At 45.3% G+C, this 16,697-nt stretch overlaps 1 protein-coding gene across 1 annotated transcript in view; it reads left to right on the top strand.

The window, feature by feature from the left end:
- EDEM1 (ER degradation enhancing alpha-mannosidase like protein 1) overlaps positions 1-16,697 on the top strand; it is a 99,049-nt gene that overhangs the window by 56,000 nt on the left and 26,352 nt on the right. The window contains exons 3-8 of the mRNA XM_085624504.1: positions 10,908-11,011; positions 11,461-11,632; positions 12,601-12,784; positions 12,961-13,135; positions 14,107-14,227; positions 15,723-15,893. Coding sequence (XP_085480630.1) covers positions 10,908-11,011; positions 11,461-11,632; positions 12,601-12,784; positions 12,961-13,135; positions 14,107-14,227; positions 15,723-15,893 — 927 coding nt within the window. The remainder of the gene's footprint in view (positions 1-10,907; positions 11,012-11,460; positions 11,633-12,600; positions 12,785-12,960; positions 13,136-14,106; positions 14,228-15,722; positions 15,894-16,697) is intronic.

Genomic DNA, 16,697 nt, shown 5'->3' with positions numbered 1-16,697 from the left:
AAGTTCTGGTGCGCAGATGGTGTGACCTCCTCGTCCTCCGCACAAACGTTAGTGTGGATAAAATATAGGTCACATCCTCCCACAAGCAGGCTGAGAAAGCCCTAGGGTATATTCTGAATGGGTTCCATTTTCAAGCAGTCTCTCCAACAAGGAGTGGAGTCTTTTCCGCTTGTCCTGATGTCATCTAATATATTTCTAAAAGCTGCTGTCGTCCTTCCTCATCTGGTGAGAGCAACATTGCTTGGGCATAACTCAAACTCTCAGATAGGTAACATTGGAAAGGATACACACTCCTCTTTCTATTGTCATCTTTCACTAGTGGATCTCCATTCGGTAATTGTGAATGGAGGGTGCTCTCCAAGCAAGGACCCATGCAATTAGACCACAAGTAATTTGAAGATGATGTGCACCCCCACAGCATGACCCATCGCTTCCACCTCAGCGAGAGCCCCCCCCCCACTGCCCCCTCACCCCCTGTATTTCCCACCCCTTACGTGGACAAATCTGTCTCCCCCCTCCCCCCCCCCAAACACTCCCCTTCCTTGGGGTGGGTAGCTGAGTATACCCCAAATCTTCACACTCCATGAGATCCGAAAACCCTCTAGTAACCAGGGGTTATTTTGTTTGTGATGTTGGAGTAATGGGACCAGCCCTTGCTGACCGTGTGCTGCACCTCTCAGCCCACCCCAAGGGCTTCTACAGCCTTTCAGTCCCACTAAAGGATGTTAGACTGGATGGGGCTTAACCCCAGTCTGACAACCCAAGAGGTCCGTTAGCCCACTAGTAACCAGTGGAACTTTTCTATTGTTTCTTTTTTTAAATATAAATTGGATAGACAGGCCTGCCGTCCTTGAAACAGGTTGCTCCTCCACTTCACATCTACGAGAGTCATACCTGTCCCGAAGGTGTGGCAGATTGGAGCCTTTACTTGCAATCTGCTCACCGTGGAGGTTGTGAGGAAATCGTTCTTAGAAAACCTACTAATAGTTTAGAGAATATTATTGTTAGACCTGGTATCCATGGCGTGGGTTCCTCCTAACATTTAGCCATCAGACCTCCTGTTTTTTGCTGACTTTTGTTTTGCCGGCCTTAGCACCCTGGGCACTTTACCACTGCTAACCAGTGCTCAAGTACATGTGCTCTCTGCTTAAAACATGGCAACATTTGCCTGTACCCAACTGGCATATTTAATTTACTTAGACTCCCTAGTGAAGTGCAATACATGCGCCTGGGGCCTGTAAATTAAATGCTACTAGTGGGCCTGCAACACTGATTGTGCCTCCCACTTAAGCAGCCCTTTTAAGCATGTCTACAGCCTGCCAGTGCAGAGCCTCGGTGTGCAGGTTAAACTTCCATTTCGGCCTGGCAAAATAAACCTGTTGCCAGGTCCAAACCTTCCCTTTTTAATGCGTCTCACCCCAGAGTAGGCCTTGCACAGCACAGAGGGCAGGGTGCATCGTATTTTAAATGAAAGGACATGTACGTTTTAAGTTTTGCATATCCTGGTAGTGAACTCTCAAATTAATTTTTCACTACTGCAAGGCCGATCCCTCCCTTGGGATAACATTGGAGTTGCCTCATTACATTTTATAAGTGTAATTTCCAAATGGAAAGAGATGATTGGTTCATGTTTGATGTGTCTGTAATCTTAATTTAAATTCCCAATTGATGGTGAAGTTGGATTTTAAATTAACAATTCTGAAAATGCCACTTTTAGAAAGTTGGTATCTTCTTAACTTAGACGTTTGGTGCCTACAGCCCGTCTCTGGTCGCATGACTGGGCGTAGTTGGCAGTTGGGCTTTTTGTATGTTATGTATTTATAAAGCGCACGGCTACTCCCAAGAGTGTCCCGGCGCTGAAGCAAAGAACCACATAACAGTCATAGTGTGAGGAACGAGGAGACAGAAAACAGAGCAAGAAAGAAAAATGGATTAGAGTTGGAAAAGCCATGTTTTGAGCCTTTTTCTGAAGGTAAGGAGATCCTGAGCCTGTTTGAGGTCCAAGGGAAGGCCGTTCCACAGACGGGAGACAATTACCTGGAAGGAATGACCACCGATCCTGGCAAATGAGACCTTAGGAACAGGGATCAGAAGTTGAGTGGAAGATCTCAGAGTACGTTGGAGAATGTAGCGGGGAAATCTTAGGCTAAGGTAAGGCGCTCCAATCTGATTAAAATCCTTAAAAACCAGAGTCAAAGCTTTAAATTGAATTCTCCTCTGAACAGGAAGACAGCAGAGGGGATACATGAGTCCTGGGGGCTGCCAGAAAGATCGCCCTGGCCGCCGTATTTTGAATCACCTGCAGGCGAGCAATTAAGTAGCTGGTAAGTCCCAGGTACAAAGAATTGGCATAGTCCAGACGCGAGGTAACCAAGGCTTGGACAATGGTTTCTCTGTGAGGGACAGATAGCAGGGGCAAAAAGTTACGTACCATTCTTAAAATCCCAAAACAAGTCCCAGCTACAGATTGAATCTGGGATTTCATAGAAAGTGTAGCATCTCGTCTGACTCCGAGGTTCTTTACCGTAGTCACGGAAGAGCTAGGGGGGACAGATTCTGCGGCCATCAGCTGTTCCATGTCTCACAGGGGCAGTGGCCGAAAAAGATTATCTCAGACTTATCAGGATTGCATTTCATTTGATTGTTATTTTGCCACTAGAAGACCTCTGAGAGACAAGCCTTAATTGCGTGACCATCAAACTCGGCACCCTTCTCACAGGTGAACAACTGGGTATTGTCTGCATACGATATAATCTTAGCCCCATGTTGTTCAGCCAAAAGTGCAATAGGGGCCAGATATAAATTAAATAGAGTGGGACTTAAAAGAGAGCCCTGCGGGACCCCAACATTCATAGGGGGAATATCGGCGGAAAATGGGGGGGGGGGGCATATAGTCTGGAGACGATTACTGAGAAATGACCTAATCCATCACAGGACCGTGCCACCAACACCGCCCTCCGCTAGACTTTGCACCAGTCTATTGTGGGGGACGGTGTCAAAGGCCGCGGAGAGGTCCAACAGAACCAAGACCGCATTGCCACTCTTGTCTAGTGTGGCTTTTATAGTTTCAGCCACTTCTAATAGGGCTGCTTCAGTGCTGAAGTTCGCCCTGAAACCTGACTGACTTGGGTGCAAAAGGTGATTGGTCTTGATGTATTCAGTGATAATGGAATTGACCTATTTCTCCAAAACCTTGTAGAAGAAAGGCAGCAAAGATATAGGTCGATAATTACCAGCTACCTCAGGGTCAGCGGAAGGTTTTTTAAGCAAAGGAAGAATTTTTGCATGTTTCCAACAAAGAGGCATATGTCCTTCCTGTAAGGAGTTGTTAAGGATCCGATTTCACAGTAGGATTGATCACCTCAGCAATTGCCGACAATACCTTGGAAGGACAGGGGTCCGCTGGAGAGCCCGACTTCAGGGACTTCATAAGCCTTAATGATTGGTCCATTGGGATTGCAGGGAACTGCATAAGGGAGGAAACTAAGTTTACATCACCACTAAGGGGAGCTTGCTCCGTTACTAAAGCCAATGGCTGTAATTCAAGAGTCTTGTATTTTCTTAATTTTATCATGAAAGAAAGAGGCCATCATATAAGTCCACTCACTAGTGGGTACGAAAGGGCATCTAATAGCTGCCGGTGAGGTTTTTTTTTTGTTGACAATATTAAAAAGTTCTTTACTTTTATTGCCCGCCTGGTCGATTTTAGTGGAGAAGAAGCGTTTCTTCCCTTCGCGAACTTTCTGGTAGTGGTCCCTAAGGTCCACTCTAAAAATAATTTTATCCTGGGTCATATAATTTGTTTGCCATTTACTTTCTAATTGTTTACAAGCACTTTTGCTTTTCCTTAGAGCTTCAGTATACCAGGGGGCAGAGGCACAACTCACCTTGGCCACTCTCAGAGTGTTGGGGGGGGGGGGGGGAGAGTTTAGAGGTTCTAATAAGCAGCCATTGCTCCAAGGAGTGCACTTCGCTTTCGAGGGTCCCGCAACTGGGGATAGGATGTGACTGCAAAGCACTTCGCATCGCCCCAGGAGTAATCAGATTATACGGTCTAAAACTACTATATTTTCCAGTGATTGGGACTTATTGAATTCCCTGGGGACTCTAAAAATTTATCAAGCAGTGGTCGGACCAGGTAAGGGGGGAGAGGGGTCGCAACTTCTATTGGTTTAGAAGAGAAAATATGGTCTAATGTATAGCCCCTATCATGCGTGGGTAGATGGACAAAAGGGGTCAAATTAAGTATATCAAGGGTTTCACGCAGTTTAAGAGCCTCAGAATCTGAAAGGTTATCCATATGGAAGTTAAAATCGCCAAGGACCAAACAATGACTGTATTTGACAGCTAAGGGAGATATAATGTGGCTGATTGCCTCCATGAATTTCCCAGCAGGCCCTGGTGGACGATAGATAACCATTCCAGCTATGGACTGGTGGGCCGAGATTGTTAAAGGAAGCCCAGGGATTCAGCACCCTCCACTTCAGGAAGGTCTAGAAGGACACAGTTGAGGGTGCTTTTATTTATTAAAGCCACCCCCTGCCCCTCCCTTTGCAGCGATCTTTCCTCAAAATATGATAACCAGAGAGGATCGCGCCGGCGATGGTGGGGTTTGACGCCTACGTCAACCAAGTTTCTATTACAAAATCATATCGGGGCTAGAGTCCATTACTAATTCGTGAAGTTGAAACTCATGTTTCTTAACTGAACGTGTGTTAAGTAAAGACGCTAGTAGGTACAGGCCACCCTTTCTCCTTTGGATTTTATTAGTAACTGGAGTCGGTGACCCACTACAATCCACTAGGGCATGGGAAACCAGCCACTTAGTCTTTGCAGGAAACAGCCTCCTCACTCAACGGCATAGAAAAATGGAGTCTACAACACATTCTTCTACCAACACTGAGTAAGACTTCCCTGTCATATTTAAACTATATAGGCCGTACTGGAGCTAAAGCGATAGAGATTCCAGTGCCAGCCGCCTCCTGGACGCTGACTGGCGCAGACGGGCTTGCCTTAGGCGTGCCAGCGGTGCGTCCGCTGCGCACCAGCGCGGTGTCCCGTTTTGTAGCCAGTGTAGAGAAACAACTAGACCGCTACTGTCCAAAAAATGGCGTCGTCGGTAGGAGTGCTCTGATAGACCAGGGTTCAATTCCCCCGCCCACACCAGCAACAAAATGCAATATTTGAAAACACCCCCACATTCAATTAAAATAGACTGAACACAGATCACAATTACAGTATTTTACAATTGCAGAGTTTTAAAAGCGAATGGCGGTAGAGCAGAGAAAATAGCAGCAAAAAGAACAGAGGGACAGCGTGTCAGCTCTGCTCCACCTAGACAGCCACACACAATGGGAGCTTAGGTGTGACTGGATGGGCCATCACTGGCAGGATGGGAGGAAGGATCTGGTCCCAGCCTAACTTATACCTGACTTCTTAACTTATACTTGTCTTCACTCAAAGGGCTTTCACAAACTTGTATTGTCACTTCAGACAGCTTGGAACCAGGCCAGGGGAGGCAGTGAATTCCATGCACTTCAAAGCACTGTCTGGAAGCTTCTCCCACCTTTTTATATCCATGCGTCTAGTGTATAAAAGAAGGACCTCTAACACCACAACTTCAGTACACTCTGGACCTGTGAATGCTCTTACAGGAAGGAGAACTCGGGCCTCAAATTCTATTCGCCCACCTGCGATTGCAAGTAAAATTTTATCAAGCTATTTTTAGCACCTACTAGTCCCATCTGGCAGAATAAACTTAGGGTGGAAAAAAGAGGTGTTCTGTTCTTTTACAAAGTGAATTAGCCATAAAGATGCCATTAAGTCTTGTTTTTATCTTCACACATAAGCTGTCTGTTCAAGATAAGAGGTCAAATGTCAGTTTGTCTTTTAACTAATTGCTGCTTGGAAAATGAGATTAGAGGTTTTTGTCAAGTGAGCTGTCTGAATATGTCAGTTATTTTTCTCTAACACATAGCACTGAAATAAAGAGCCTGTATCTTAATATAACCTATTTCCAAATATATTAGGAATTACAAAAGCACACTTTTTTTGTAATTAAGAAGTGCGATGCAAAGAAAGCGTTAAATAGGAGCAAAACAAACCAGTACACTTTACTTAGAGTTTCCGCAAATATTTGTCATTTGCACATCACCATCTCCAAACATTGTTTGTACACTATATAGTTTTATCAGTAAAGCTACATGTCTGTCGGAAAGTTTTGTGGCCATTTCAATGTAACATCTGCTGACTCTAAATGACAGTGTGCTACCACTTCATGCTTTTGCTATGTATTTATTAAAAGTGATAGTTTTTAAACATGATTTGAGAAACTTCCTGCCCCCTTCCTGATGAAAATGCTGGTAATGAACTATGAGGCAAGTCAGGGGTCATATGTATCCTATATGTGACTAGATTTGTATAATGTATGGAAAGAAAGTTTAGTCTATTAAATAAAAAAACAAAATAGTTTTTTGTTCAGCAGAAATGCTGAACGCGCACATTTGAAGGTGCTCCTATATGTGATAATGAGGAAAATGGCGGCTCAATGAATTAAATTATTTGCCCACGATCATATCGTTTGAAACCAGTTTATGGGTCAAGAGCATAACAAATATGTTGAGTAGATTATTGAAGTCACTAGACCTGCAGGTCTAGTAAAAGGTTTGTGATTTTTCGAGGCCTGAGAACTGCTGTGCTGCTGAAAGGACTGCACTCTAATGGACTGTTACTCTGAAGCCTTGCTGTGCTGACCTCTTGCCTGGGGTGGAAGAACTGGACCTGCAACCCATCTTGACCCCAGGACCCTAGAGTAATTCAAAGGGCAAGTGTGCCTTCTGATCTGAGCCTCCGGGACATAAAGTAACCTGTCTTCAGCGAGTTCCTGACCCCCAATTGGTGCCCACTCAGGTTTGGAACCCTTGGCGTCGCTCAGCTGCATTCAAGCTTTTGGACTCTTCGCGACTGTGAATGGGCCTGTTCGCACCAGAACCTCGCAGATTGCACAGAAATTCAGCACGCAAGTGTCCTCTCTGCAAGCATAGTTTGCCTGCGGAGGACTGCCAACAGGAAGTACCAGCCTGCCAGTCTGCGACGCTGGCCTGCTCCTCGCACCACGCTGACCACCACCAGCGATGCTGCCCTTGCTCCTGGTGACTCTTAATCAGGAAATTGACTGCTTGCACAAAATTTGAGAAGGCAAACTTTTCAGTGGGACTGTATCCGACCTGCATTCCATTGCGGTCGGCCTAATCTTTTGACTTTGACCCGGTCCAGCGCGACCGGATCTCTCTGGTAGGCGCTTTATGCTTTTAGGTGCTATTTTATAGTTTATTCTTTAAACATTAATAACTCCGGTTCTGGATTTTTGTCGTTTTGGCTTTTATGGTTATTGAATTATGGTCTAAGTTTGTAACTTGGTGTGGGATCTTTGTGTATGGTGTTTTCACAGTTTTGCAGTCTGAAGTGTTGCACAAATACATTGCACATTGCCTCCAAGTTGAGCCTGACTGCTATGTGCCATGACGCCAGGGGATGAGCACAGGTTAATTAGGGTTTTCTTGTGCCTCACCCTGACTAGGATGGTGGGTGCTGCTTGACCGGGGCTCGCAACCCAGCCAACCAGTAACCCAATTTCTATCAATTATGTTTTAGTTTTGTATTACTTTCAGTGGAGTGGAGCATTGGCCCATCAAGTCATTGGGCCGCACCCAAGACACTCCACGGACCCATACAGTTCTCCGTACTCTGACAAGGAATGGGACGGGAGAGGGGATACTCCAACCTACCCTTTTAGCTGGATTTCCTAATGTTCTTTGTGCAATTGAATGCACACGTGCAATTGGTGCCCCCTGTTGCAACATTCCACCTGTACAGAAACCACACACCCACCTACTCCATCAATCTCCAGACCATAGTGGACCATCTGAGAATGTTCATTAGTGTGCTGGGAAAATATCCTAGAAGTGCACGTGACGCATACATCTTCTGCCACAGATGATCAATGAGCAGTTACAGAATGGCAGCTATGACTAAGCTAAGTAGCAAAAATTCCACAGGGACCAGTTTTATCATCTTACACTGTACGAGTAGACAGAACCACATTTTCTGCAATGTTGAATAAATCAACATGCAAACCTTGTGGTTTGCAATTAAAATGTAGACTTATTTCTCATATTTTGGGGTGAAAAAGGTGGGTTCTGGCCCTTTTTGATATTTCACCACACCTACCCGAGGGGGAACACTTTTTCTGCCCATCATCTGCATGAGTGGCTGTGGGGGAAGGTAAGTGCCCGCAAACTTCCATCTCCAAGGCATCCGAAAGCTCACATGAGCACCAGGGAGTATTTGTGTTTAATTATCTTTAAATACTGTGAAAGAAGGCCTGTTTGTTTGTTATTGGGCCACATTCACCCACCCCCGTGGCTCATAAAGTTGCCTTGTTAATGCAAAAAGCATGCTTATTCCCTGAGAGTGGCTAAAGTATTCAAGCTCAGTTGGCACCTAGTGAGCCTTACCAGAGGCGCAACTAGAGCCAAATTTCGGGGGGGGGGGGGGCGGTATTGGAACGGGGCTAAGAAAATTTCGGGGGGGGGGCTGAATCTTTAAGCAATGGGCAGAGTGGAGCTGATTGCGGGGGGGGGGGGAGAGGTTGAATCTTTAAGCAATAGGCAGAGTGGAGCTGCAGGGGCTCTTAGAAGGAATGAAACAGCAAGGCCTCATTAACATGCAAATGGTCTTTTTAAAGATCTGTGAAGTGCTCGGGTGCGGCTGTGTGTGTGCCCAAGAAGCTGTCTCATCCCGTGCTGCCACACACTATGGGGGGGGGGGGGGGGTACTGAAGCCCTTTGAGTCCAATGGGTGTTGCGCGCCTGAGCCTTACCATCACTGGTTATTTCTGAAAAACAGGGATTCCGTGAAATACGGGGTGGTGCAGCTTGTGTGTATTACAGCACGTTGAGAGGGCTAGTGTGTGCCTGCAAAACGTTAGCCGAATACTGCCTAAAAAAATACTTTTGAATTGGCAATAATTTTATGGATTCCTGACTAACTTTTCATCTGTGGAGCGGTGTATTGAGTGAAAATATCAAAAACAGTCTCCAAAGTGCTCTTTTTAGGTCTCGCCTAGGCAGCGCGCATGTGCTGCGCTAGGAGGGCCTTTAGCCATCGGTCTGCTCCTTTTCAAGCACACTCGTGCTGGCATCCACCTTGCGGGAGCGAGCAGCGGCGCGCACAGTAATTGAAAACATATGGCTCTCTAGCGCCGCCGCTGCTCGCTCCCGCAAGGCGGATGCCAGCACAAGCACCAGTGCATTTGCATGCTCTTTCGGGGCCGCGCCACGCTCCTTCACGCTTGTTCATTATTTTCATGTGCCTCCAAGAACTTATTTCGAGAGTCTACTTTTCATTATTTTTTTGGATGTGCGTTAGCTTGGAATCACTCTGGACTCCGCCCACAGCTTGCGGTCACGCGCGCACAACTCGCGGGATGCTGCAGCTGCGTTCCTGTTACCGCGTGTGCACCACTCGCGGGACGACCCGTGGCTGCCTTTTCTCCAGCTGCCCAAACCAGTAGCCCCCTGACCCTCCCGCACACCTCTCGCTGGATAAGTCTGCCTTCATGAGCCCCCCTGTGTTATACAGTGAGAAAGGCCCCCCCCCCCTCCTCAGTCCGTGCTATTCCGACGAGTCCAAATAATTTGCCCAGGATCACCGGACATCACTCCACACTGCATCCGAACACCACTCCCAGTGCCCCAAGTCTCCCTCTCTACCCCAAAGGCCCGTCGCCTCCACCCCAAAGGCCCGTCGCCTCCCACCGGACCCCGCCACTGCCTGCTATTGCCTGCCTCAACAACACTGCACTCCTGATCCCCTCCGCAATCCGCAGCCCAAGAAACATTCTCCCCTTACAAGCGCCACCCCTGCACCGAACCCTCCCACACCCCCCCGCCGTACAAACTTCCACACCATCCACCCATGCAAACCCGCACCCAAAGCCCCCCCCCCCGCTGTCCTTGTGCATTAAATTACCCTGTCGTACGTCCCCTCCCTCCCCAGCTGGGCACATGTCCGTGGGCCGAGTCCAGCAAAAGCATCCATCCTCTTGTGAATAGTGCAGAAACTGCTGCTCTTTTCCAGCACCGCACATACCTGACCCGCATTGATAACGCCCTCCCCACCACACTCCAAAAACCACCCGATCGTGCCTACTCATGCAACCATCTCCCCCTCACATAACATCCTGTCGGGGTCCCATGCAAACCATACTATCTGCAATGTAGATCGCAGGAACCAAGGGCCTCAGAAGGATGAAAAGCTTAGGCATGAAGACCGGGCTTTGAACCGCCATCCAATGACACAAGCTACTCCCTGAACCCTCTCATCATACAGGTTGGAGCCAAAACGGCAATCACTTCATGGGCAGAGGACCGACACCCTTCCCCCCCCTCACCCCACCATAGACATACTCCCACAACATCAAACAGTCTCCCAGCGACATACTCGGAAACATCATGGTGCAAATTGGGACACCTAGCCCCACACAAAAGGGGTCATTCGGGCTCGCTCACCAAGCCTGCCTCTTTGCACAACCTGTGCCCGCCCTCCATACAGCCTCCGTTTCGAAGCCCGTCCATTAAGACTCCACAATATCAGGCCATGTTTTTTATTTATTCTGGCACAGCCTTCTCCCCACCAAACACCCCCACCCCCATTTTATGTGTCTGCACAAATAGGTCGAGCCAAGCGGAGGCAACAAACCTACTTCTCGGTGCTCTTCTGAGGTATTTAAGGCTCGCAGTGTGTGGGCATGCCAGTGGGAAATAATGTACTGCATTGCTAAACACTTATAGGGTCCCAAAGGCGATACCTATTGGCTATGCCAATGCTTGTTTTTTGTTTTGTAGGTGATGGGAAATTCTTCTGAATTCCAGAAAGCTGTGAAACTGGTGATTGAAACAGTCTCCTTTGACAAAGATTCAACTGTGCAAGTATTTGAGGCAACCATACGGTATGTGGAGAAAATTTGAGTGATTAGTTGCAACTCATGCATTCCTTTGTTTAAATCCGATTATACATAGGGATGAAATCCAATTCTATTAAGATAGTGTGAAGCTGAGTAATTATTTAAGAATTTGGAAGTCTCCGTACGCTAAGATTGGAATCCAGTCTTCAATGCACACTAATTTGGCATCGTTCTATTTCTTCTGGACCACAGTTGACTCGATCGTTAATTGACTTCTGCTTTTAAACTGACTTGTAGGATGAATTGTTTTTCAAGTATGCCTTAAATGCTTAGATGGCATGGAGAGCCTTCTTGAACTTCTTGTAAATTTGAATTTTTAAGCTACTGAAACTTGCAAGTGAGAGCAAGTGGCCGTAAGGCTAGGCTTTGTTGTTGTGAGCAAGTATATGGATCATTGGTGAAGGTATGCTGATGCTGTTATTGTGTGTTCACAGGATTTTGGGCAGCCTGCTTTCTGCCCATATAATCATCACAGACTCTAAGCAACCATTTGGGGACATGACCATCAAGGACTATGATAATGAATTATTGCACATGGCTCATGACCTTGCAGTCCGACTCCTTCCAGCCTTTGAAAATACCAAGACTGGAATGCCGTACCCACGGGTGAGTATGGTGCTAGTGCTAGCTATATTAAAAAAAAGTTATTGCAAGATGCCAAATGCTTGGCCAAGATTATATCCTTGATTAGAGTGGAACCTACAGTTACTCCAATTACATGTTAATTACATTAGAAGCATTCTTTTATGGAAAAAGTAGAGAATGGCATAGAGCTACTTGCCAACTGCATCTAGCGTGGACCATCCTTTGTAGAATTCGTTTGTCACTCTGAAATTTCCCTGGGTGTTTGCCTGTGGTGTGTACCTAAGACCTGATATTCCATTGATGAATGTGGCCATCTAAAAGAAAGGCCTGAGAGATCAACATGCGCTGGTTTAGTTGGATCTAATTCCCTTCTTAAGTCTCATAGAAAGTTAGATACATTTATTTTTTCACTCAATCCATCTAAATCTTGGCAGATGTTTAAATTTATTAAATGACAGTGGAATTTTTGTCGTGTATTTGTTACATGAAGTTGGATTTCTCTCCTGTTAGGTCTTGGTGAGGACGATGTAAAGTTAGATCTGTATTCTGATATATAAGTGCTTGAGTGGTTTTGAAATAAATGGCATGCTCACTTTTATCATGCAAAAAGCGAAACCGTGATGGATAGAATGCTCAAATTAATCTCCGCCATTGATCATTCTCACCGGCGACATCCCACCATTTTTGTTACCCCGATGTCACATCATGTAAAACATTCCATAGTTCTTTATGGGAATTGAAATGATTAATATGTAGAGATGTCCGATTTAAGAGGGGGCAACAAAAGGAGGAAGAGGGTTGCAATTTTGATCTCTGCTTGCCTTTTGAGTGTAACTGTTATATTTTATGGTGCAGGTTTGATGTTTGAATGCTTGTTACTCAAATGAATTTGCAAGAAAGGCTTGGTAATAAATCCTCTGCTCTTGAACTTTGCCTGGGTCTTTTTCTCAACCGGCTTCCATGGCTTTGCATTTGTGACCCTCTTGCAGGTGAATCTGAAAACGGGCGTCCCGGCTGATAGCAACAATGAGACCTGCACTGCTGGGGCTGGGTCCCTGCTGGTGGAATTTGGTATCCTCAGTCGCTTATTGGGGGACTCCACCTTCGAATGGGTAGCCCGGCGGGCAGTACGAGCCCTCTGGAGCCTCCGATGCAATGATACTGGTTTATTAGGTAAGAAGTTAAGACTGACTTGCACCTTAATATGTGTGGATGTGGGAATGAAACCTGTATCTTGGTGTGCGGCTTTTGTTTACTTGTAAGATGATGAGTGAAGGTGCATGGCGAGACTAATGTTCAAATTGACCTGGTTTGTGCATAAAGTATCCTGAGCTTCTGGTATTTTGCAGGGAATGTTGTGAACATCCAGACTGGGCACTGGGTGGGGAAGCAGAGTGGTCTCGGAGCTGGGCTAGACTCTTTCTACGAGTACTTGTTGAAGTCCTACATACTCTTTGGAGAAAAGGAAGATCTGGAGATGTTCAATGATGCCTACAGGAGTATCCAGAGTCATATGAGGAGAGGGTAAGCTGCAGCTGAGGTCACTTAAAGAAGTGTGCATTAAAGGATGTTCTAAGTTTGGTGTAGAAATGTTGTCCTTGTTGTGGAATAATCAGGGCAACTGGAATTGTGTGGCTGGGGAGGGCCAAATTATGCGGCAGGGTTGAGTACATTTTGCACAAGAAAGTTTACCATGTGGCGTAATGCGGCACATTTTGTGATGGTATTAATTTGATATTTTGTCATTTTTACACTTGTTAACACTGTCTGGGCATTGATTGCAACATCATTAGTACCAGTTTAACACACAAATGGAGCAATGAGCAGCAGAAAGATGACCAGTCAACATTTGCAAAGGATCTTCCATTGCACTCGAACACGTGCTGCTGCGTTTTTAGTATCTTTTGAACCATTTGAGCTGGAATCAAATTGATTTTGTTAAAATCCGCAAAGTATGCAGCAGATGGTGAATTATGCGGCAAATCCATAATTATGCGAAAAACACCACAGCTGTATAATTCCAGTGGCCATGGCAATAATCTTCTTGAACGTGTAGCTGGCCAATTAATCATTTTTACGTTTAAGTAGAAGTGGAAAGGACATTTACGTGTTCTGTACATTTATACTGAAGGATTATGGTTGAGTGGTGCATGGCACCTTTTTTTGTTCATTTTGTGTATTCATTTGTGAGCATTAGTCTCTGCAACTAAAGCAGAAATTATCATCTAGATCTTTAGGTAATATTGGCCATGTTATGTAATATTAATCACTATTAAAAGATGGAGTATAAATGCCCTATTCAGCATATATGTATCCTTCTTAACCGTTGCACACCTTTCTGGCCTCCGTGCATGTTAGACTTCTCAACCTACGCTCAAAGTATCTATGTTCATGATCTATTCATACTCACAGAATAGGAGTACTTTACACAGTGGTGGTAGCATGTATTCTCACTTTGCAACTTGGATTTTCATTACATGTTTTTACATTGGTAGGAGAGAATCCTGCAATGAAGGGGAAGGGGATCCCCCACTCTATGTGAATGTGAACATGTTCAGTGGGCAGCTGATGAACACTTGGATTGATTCTCTACAGGCCTTCTTCCCTGGTCTCCAGGTTTGCAAATCCTCATCATTGCCATCTGCTTCTGCTATGAAACCTTTTAGCAGATATGCACCTTTTGTTCCCTCATTCTCCATGTTATGTTTGCTAAGAGTAGCTCCCGGTAGTTGTACACGCCATATAAATCCGTGTCCTGAAGGAATATCCTAAACCCCAACCAATGCATACTCTTGAATGCTCATGCATGCTACACCATCTCTGGACTTATTCTTACCGGTGTCTCTCCCTTTTCCATTGTAAATCATGTTACATTCTCACTCTCAATGTCACTACTTTTTTTTTTGTAATAAAAGTTGTTTTTTTAATTTTCTTTTTCCAGTGCTGATGTTCTATGAGGTGTAATGTCCTGTGCCAGTATCACAGAACGGGAAGTATTCAAAAAGGTGATGGGTTGAATAATTGAATTCATCTCCTTCAGCCCATCATTTGTGTTTTTTCACTGTGCCACTTCAGGGAGTGAACCTTAAGCACTTCATCATTGGTTCTACTCCAATAGCAACCGTGCATGCCAAACCACCAGGCCACTTGTAGTGTGCACCCTTGGTGTGGTAGTTTGGTCTGTGCCTGTCTGTATGGGACGGTGCAATGTCTAGTTTGCACATGGTTTGTTTAAATCTAAGCGCTGTTTCCAGGTATTGCTATTAATTTCTGCGTTTCGTGCAATCGGTGTAAACCGAGCAGACAAGAAATCACCCCTTTGTGTACTAGAGTTCCTGCTCTATTTCTGTGTTGTGACCCTTCCAGACAATTGAGTTCTGTTGTAGAAATCTTTGACCATGGTGAGTGGAGGCACAGAATTCATATACATTTGTGGAGGCCTTCAGGCCCCCTTAGGGACCACGATGAATGGTGCGTTTGTGCATATATCGAAACATCAGTCTATATTTCACTGTCCATGTCTCTGTAGGGTACTCCCAGCCATCCTTTGTCCTCCTCCCACAAGACCCCTAATGTTGTTGCAGCCTGGTGGGATCAGGGTGGGCTCTGTGCTCACTTTCCGAGGGCTCCAGTTTGGTGAGGGGAAGTTGAGGGGCACAGTTTGTATTTCCTTCAAGGGCCTTTTTACCCTGTGCTCACTTTTATTGATAGCTACCACATGCACACGCCTGGGCGTTATTTGATTTGCCTGGAACCACGTTGCGTGCACATGTGGTTAATGACAGTTTTTTCATGGCATGCCTGCTAACTGTGTCTGCTGCAGTGGTTATTACAGAGTGGTTGCTGTACAGATCTGCAACCCCTTCTGTAATACCAGTGCCCCAAGAGTTCTAACATCGGTGTGTATGTATGGAAATGGAATCCCCTTTAATAATATACTGAGGTTTCTGATCATGTATGTGATCTCTGTAGCCATATATTTCAAATAGACCAGCAACTGATTATGTACCCTCACTACGTGATCTTATTTTTGCTCATATGTGGCCAGATTGCTTTTCAGTCGATATACACCACAGACATTAAGACTTCGATCTGTTGGCTTTTCTTCTAGGTTTTGAAAGGCGACATAGAAGATGCCATTTGCCTGCATGCTTTCTACTATGCTATTTGGAAGCGATATGGAGCGTTGCCGGAGAGGTATAACTGGCAGCTGCAGGCACCAGATGTCGCCTTTTACCCTCTGCGGCCTGAGCTAGTAGAATCCACTTATCTTCTGTATCAGGTACTAAAGCAGCTCCCGCCATTGACATGCTACCCATTTGTTGCATGATGTGTAGTCCTTATCTTCACCTGTTCCAAGAATTGGTGGTGAACGCACGTATCAAGCATGTGGTTGACTGAGTGGCCAAGGGCCTTGGATCTTTTGGTGGCATGTTCATGCTATTGAACTAATTGGTATTTAAGGCGTTGTTCCTTTAAATCCGTTTCCTGAATGATTGACTCAATAGCTTTTTCATTCCAAGCTGTTCTTCTGTCTTCCTCCATTTTAGGGTAAATATAAAAGGTTTGTGGCCTCTCGGGGAAAATTAAGTGTGTTCCAAAAATGCAGTTTTGTTTCCCTGCCAGATCTTCCATATGTGTGGTGCTTAACATCCTGTGTTTTTATATAGTCCTCCCTACAACTTTCCCATGGCTTTTTTTTTTTTAGCAATTCGTAGAACCAAGAAAGAGGGCATTGTCAAGAAGAGAAGCTTAAATTGAGTTAAGCTATTTGTTCTGTATTTAAAGTATTAAATATAGCGCAGGCCTAGCCATAGGGCAAACCAGCACTTTTCAAGTAATAATTAGCAAAGGCAGTTATAAAGAGAATTTAGCATAGAGGAATGAGCATAGGGTAGGGGCATTGAGAATGGAGTATAGAGCAACATGCTTTACAGTAAGTGAATTATGGTGTTCCAAAACACCACTGGTAATCATTATTCTTGCTTCAGTCCTGGAGGTAATATCTGAATGGATCGTTTTTGTGTCTTTCCTGAAAGCCAACAGGTTTGAATTCAGCCTTGCATAGTCTGGTATAGAGTTCCAA

This window comes from Triturus cristatus, chromosome 9 (assembly GCF_964204655.1).
Source record: "Triturus cristatus chromosome 9, aTriCri1.1, whole genome shotgun sequence".
NCBI classification, from domain to species: Eukaryota; Metazoa; Chordata; class Amphibia; order Caudata; family Salamandridae; genus Triturus; species Triturus cristatus.
Note: the sequence above shows the minus strand (reverse complement) of the source record. Positions and strands in the feature narration are given on the sequence as shown.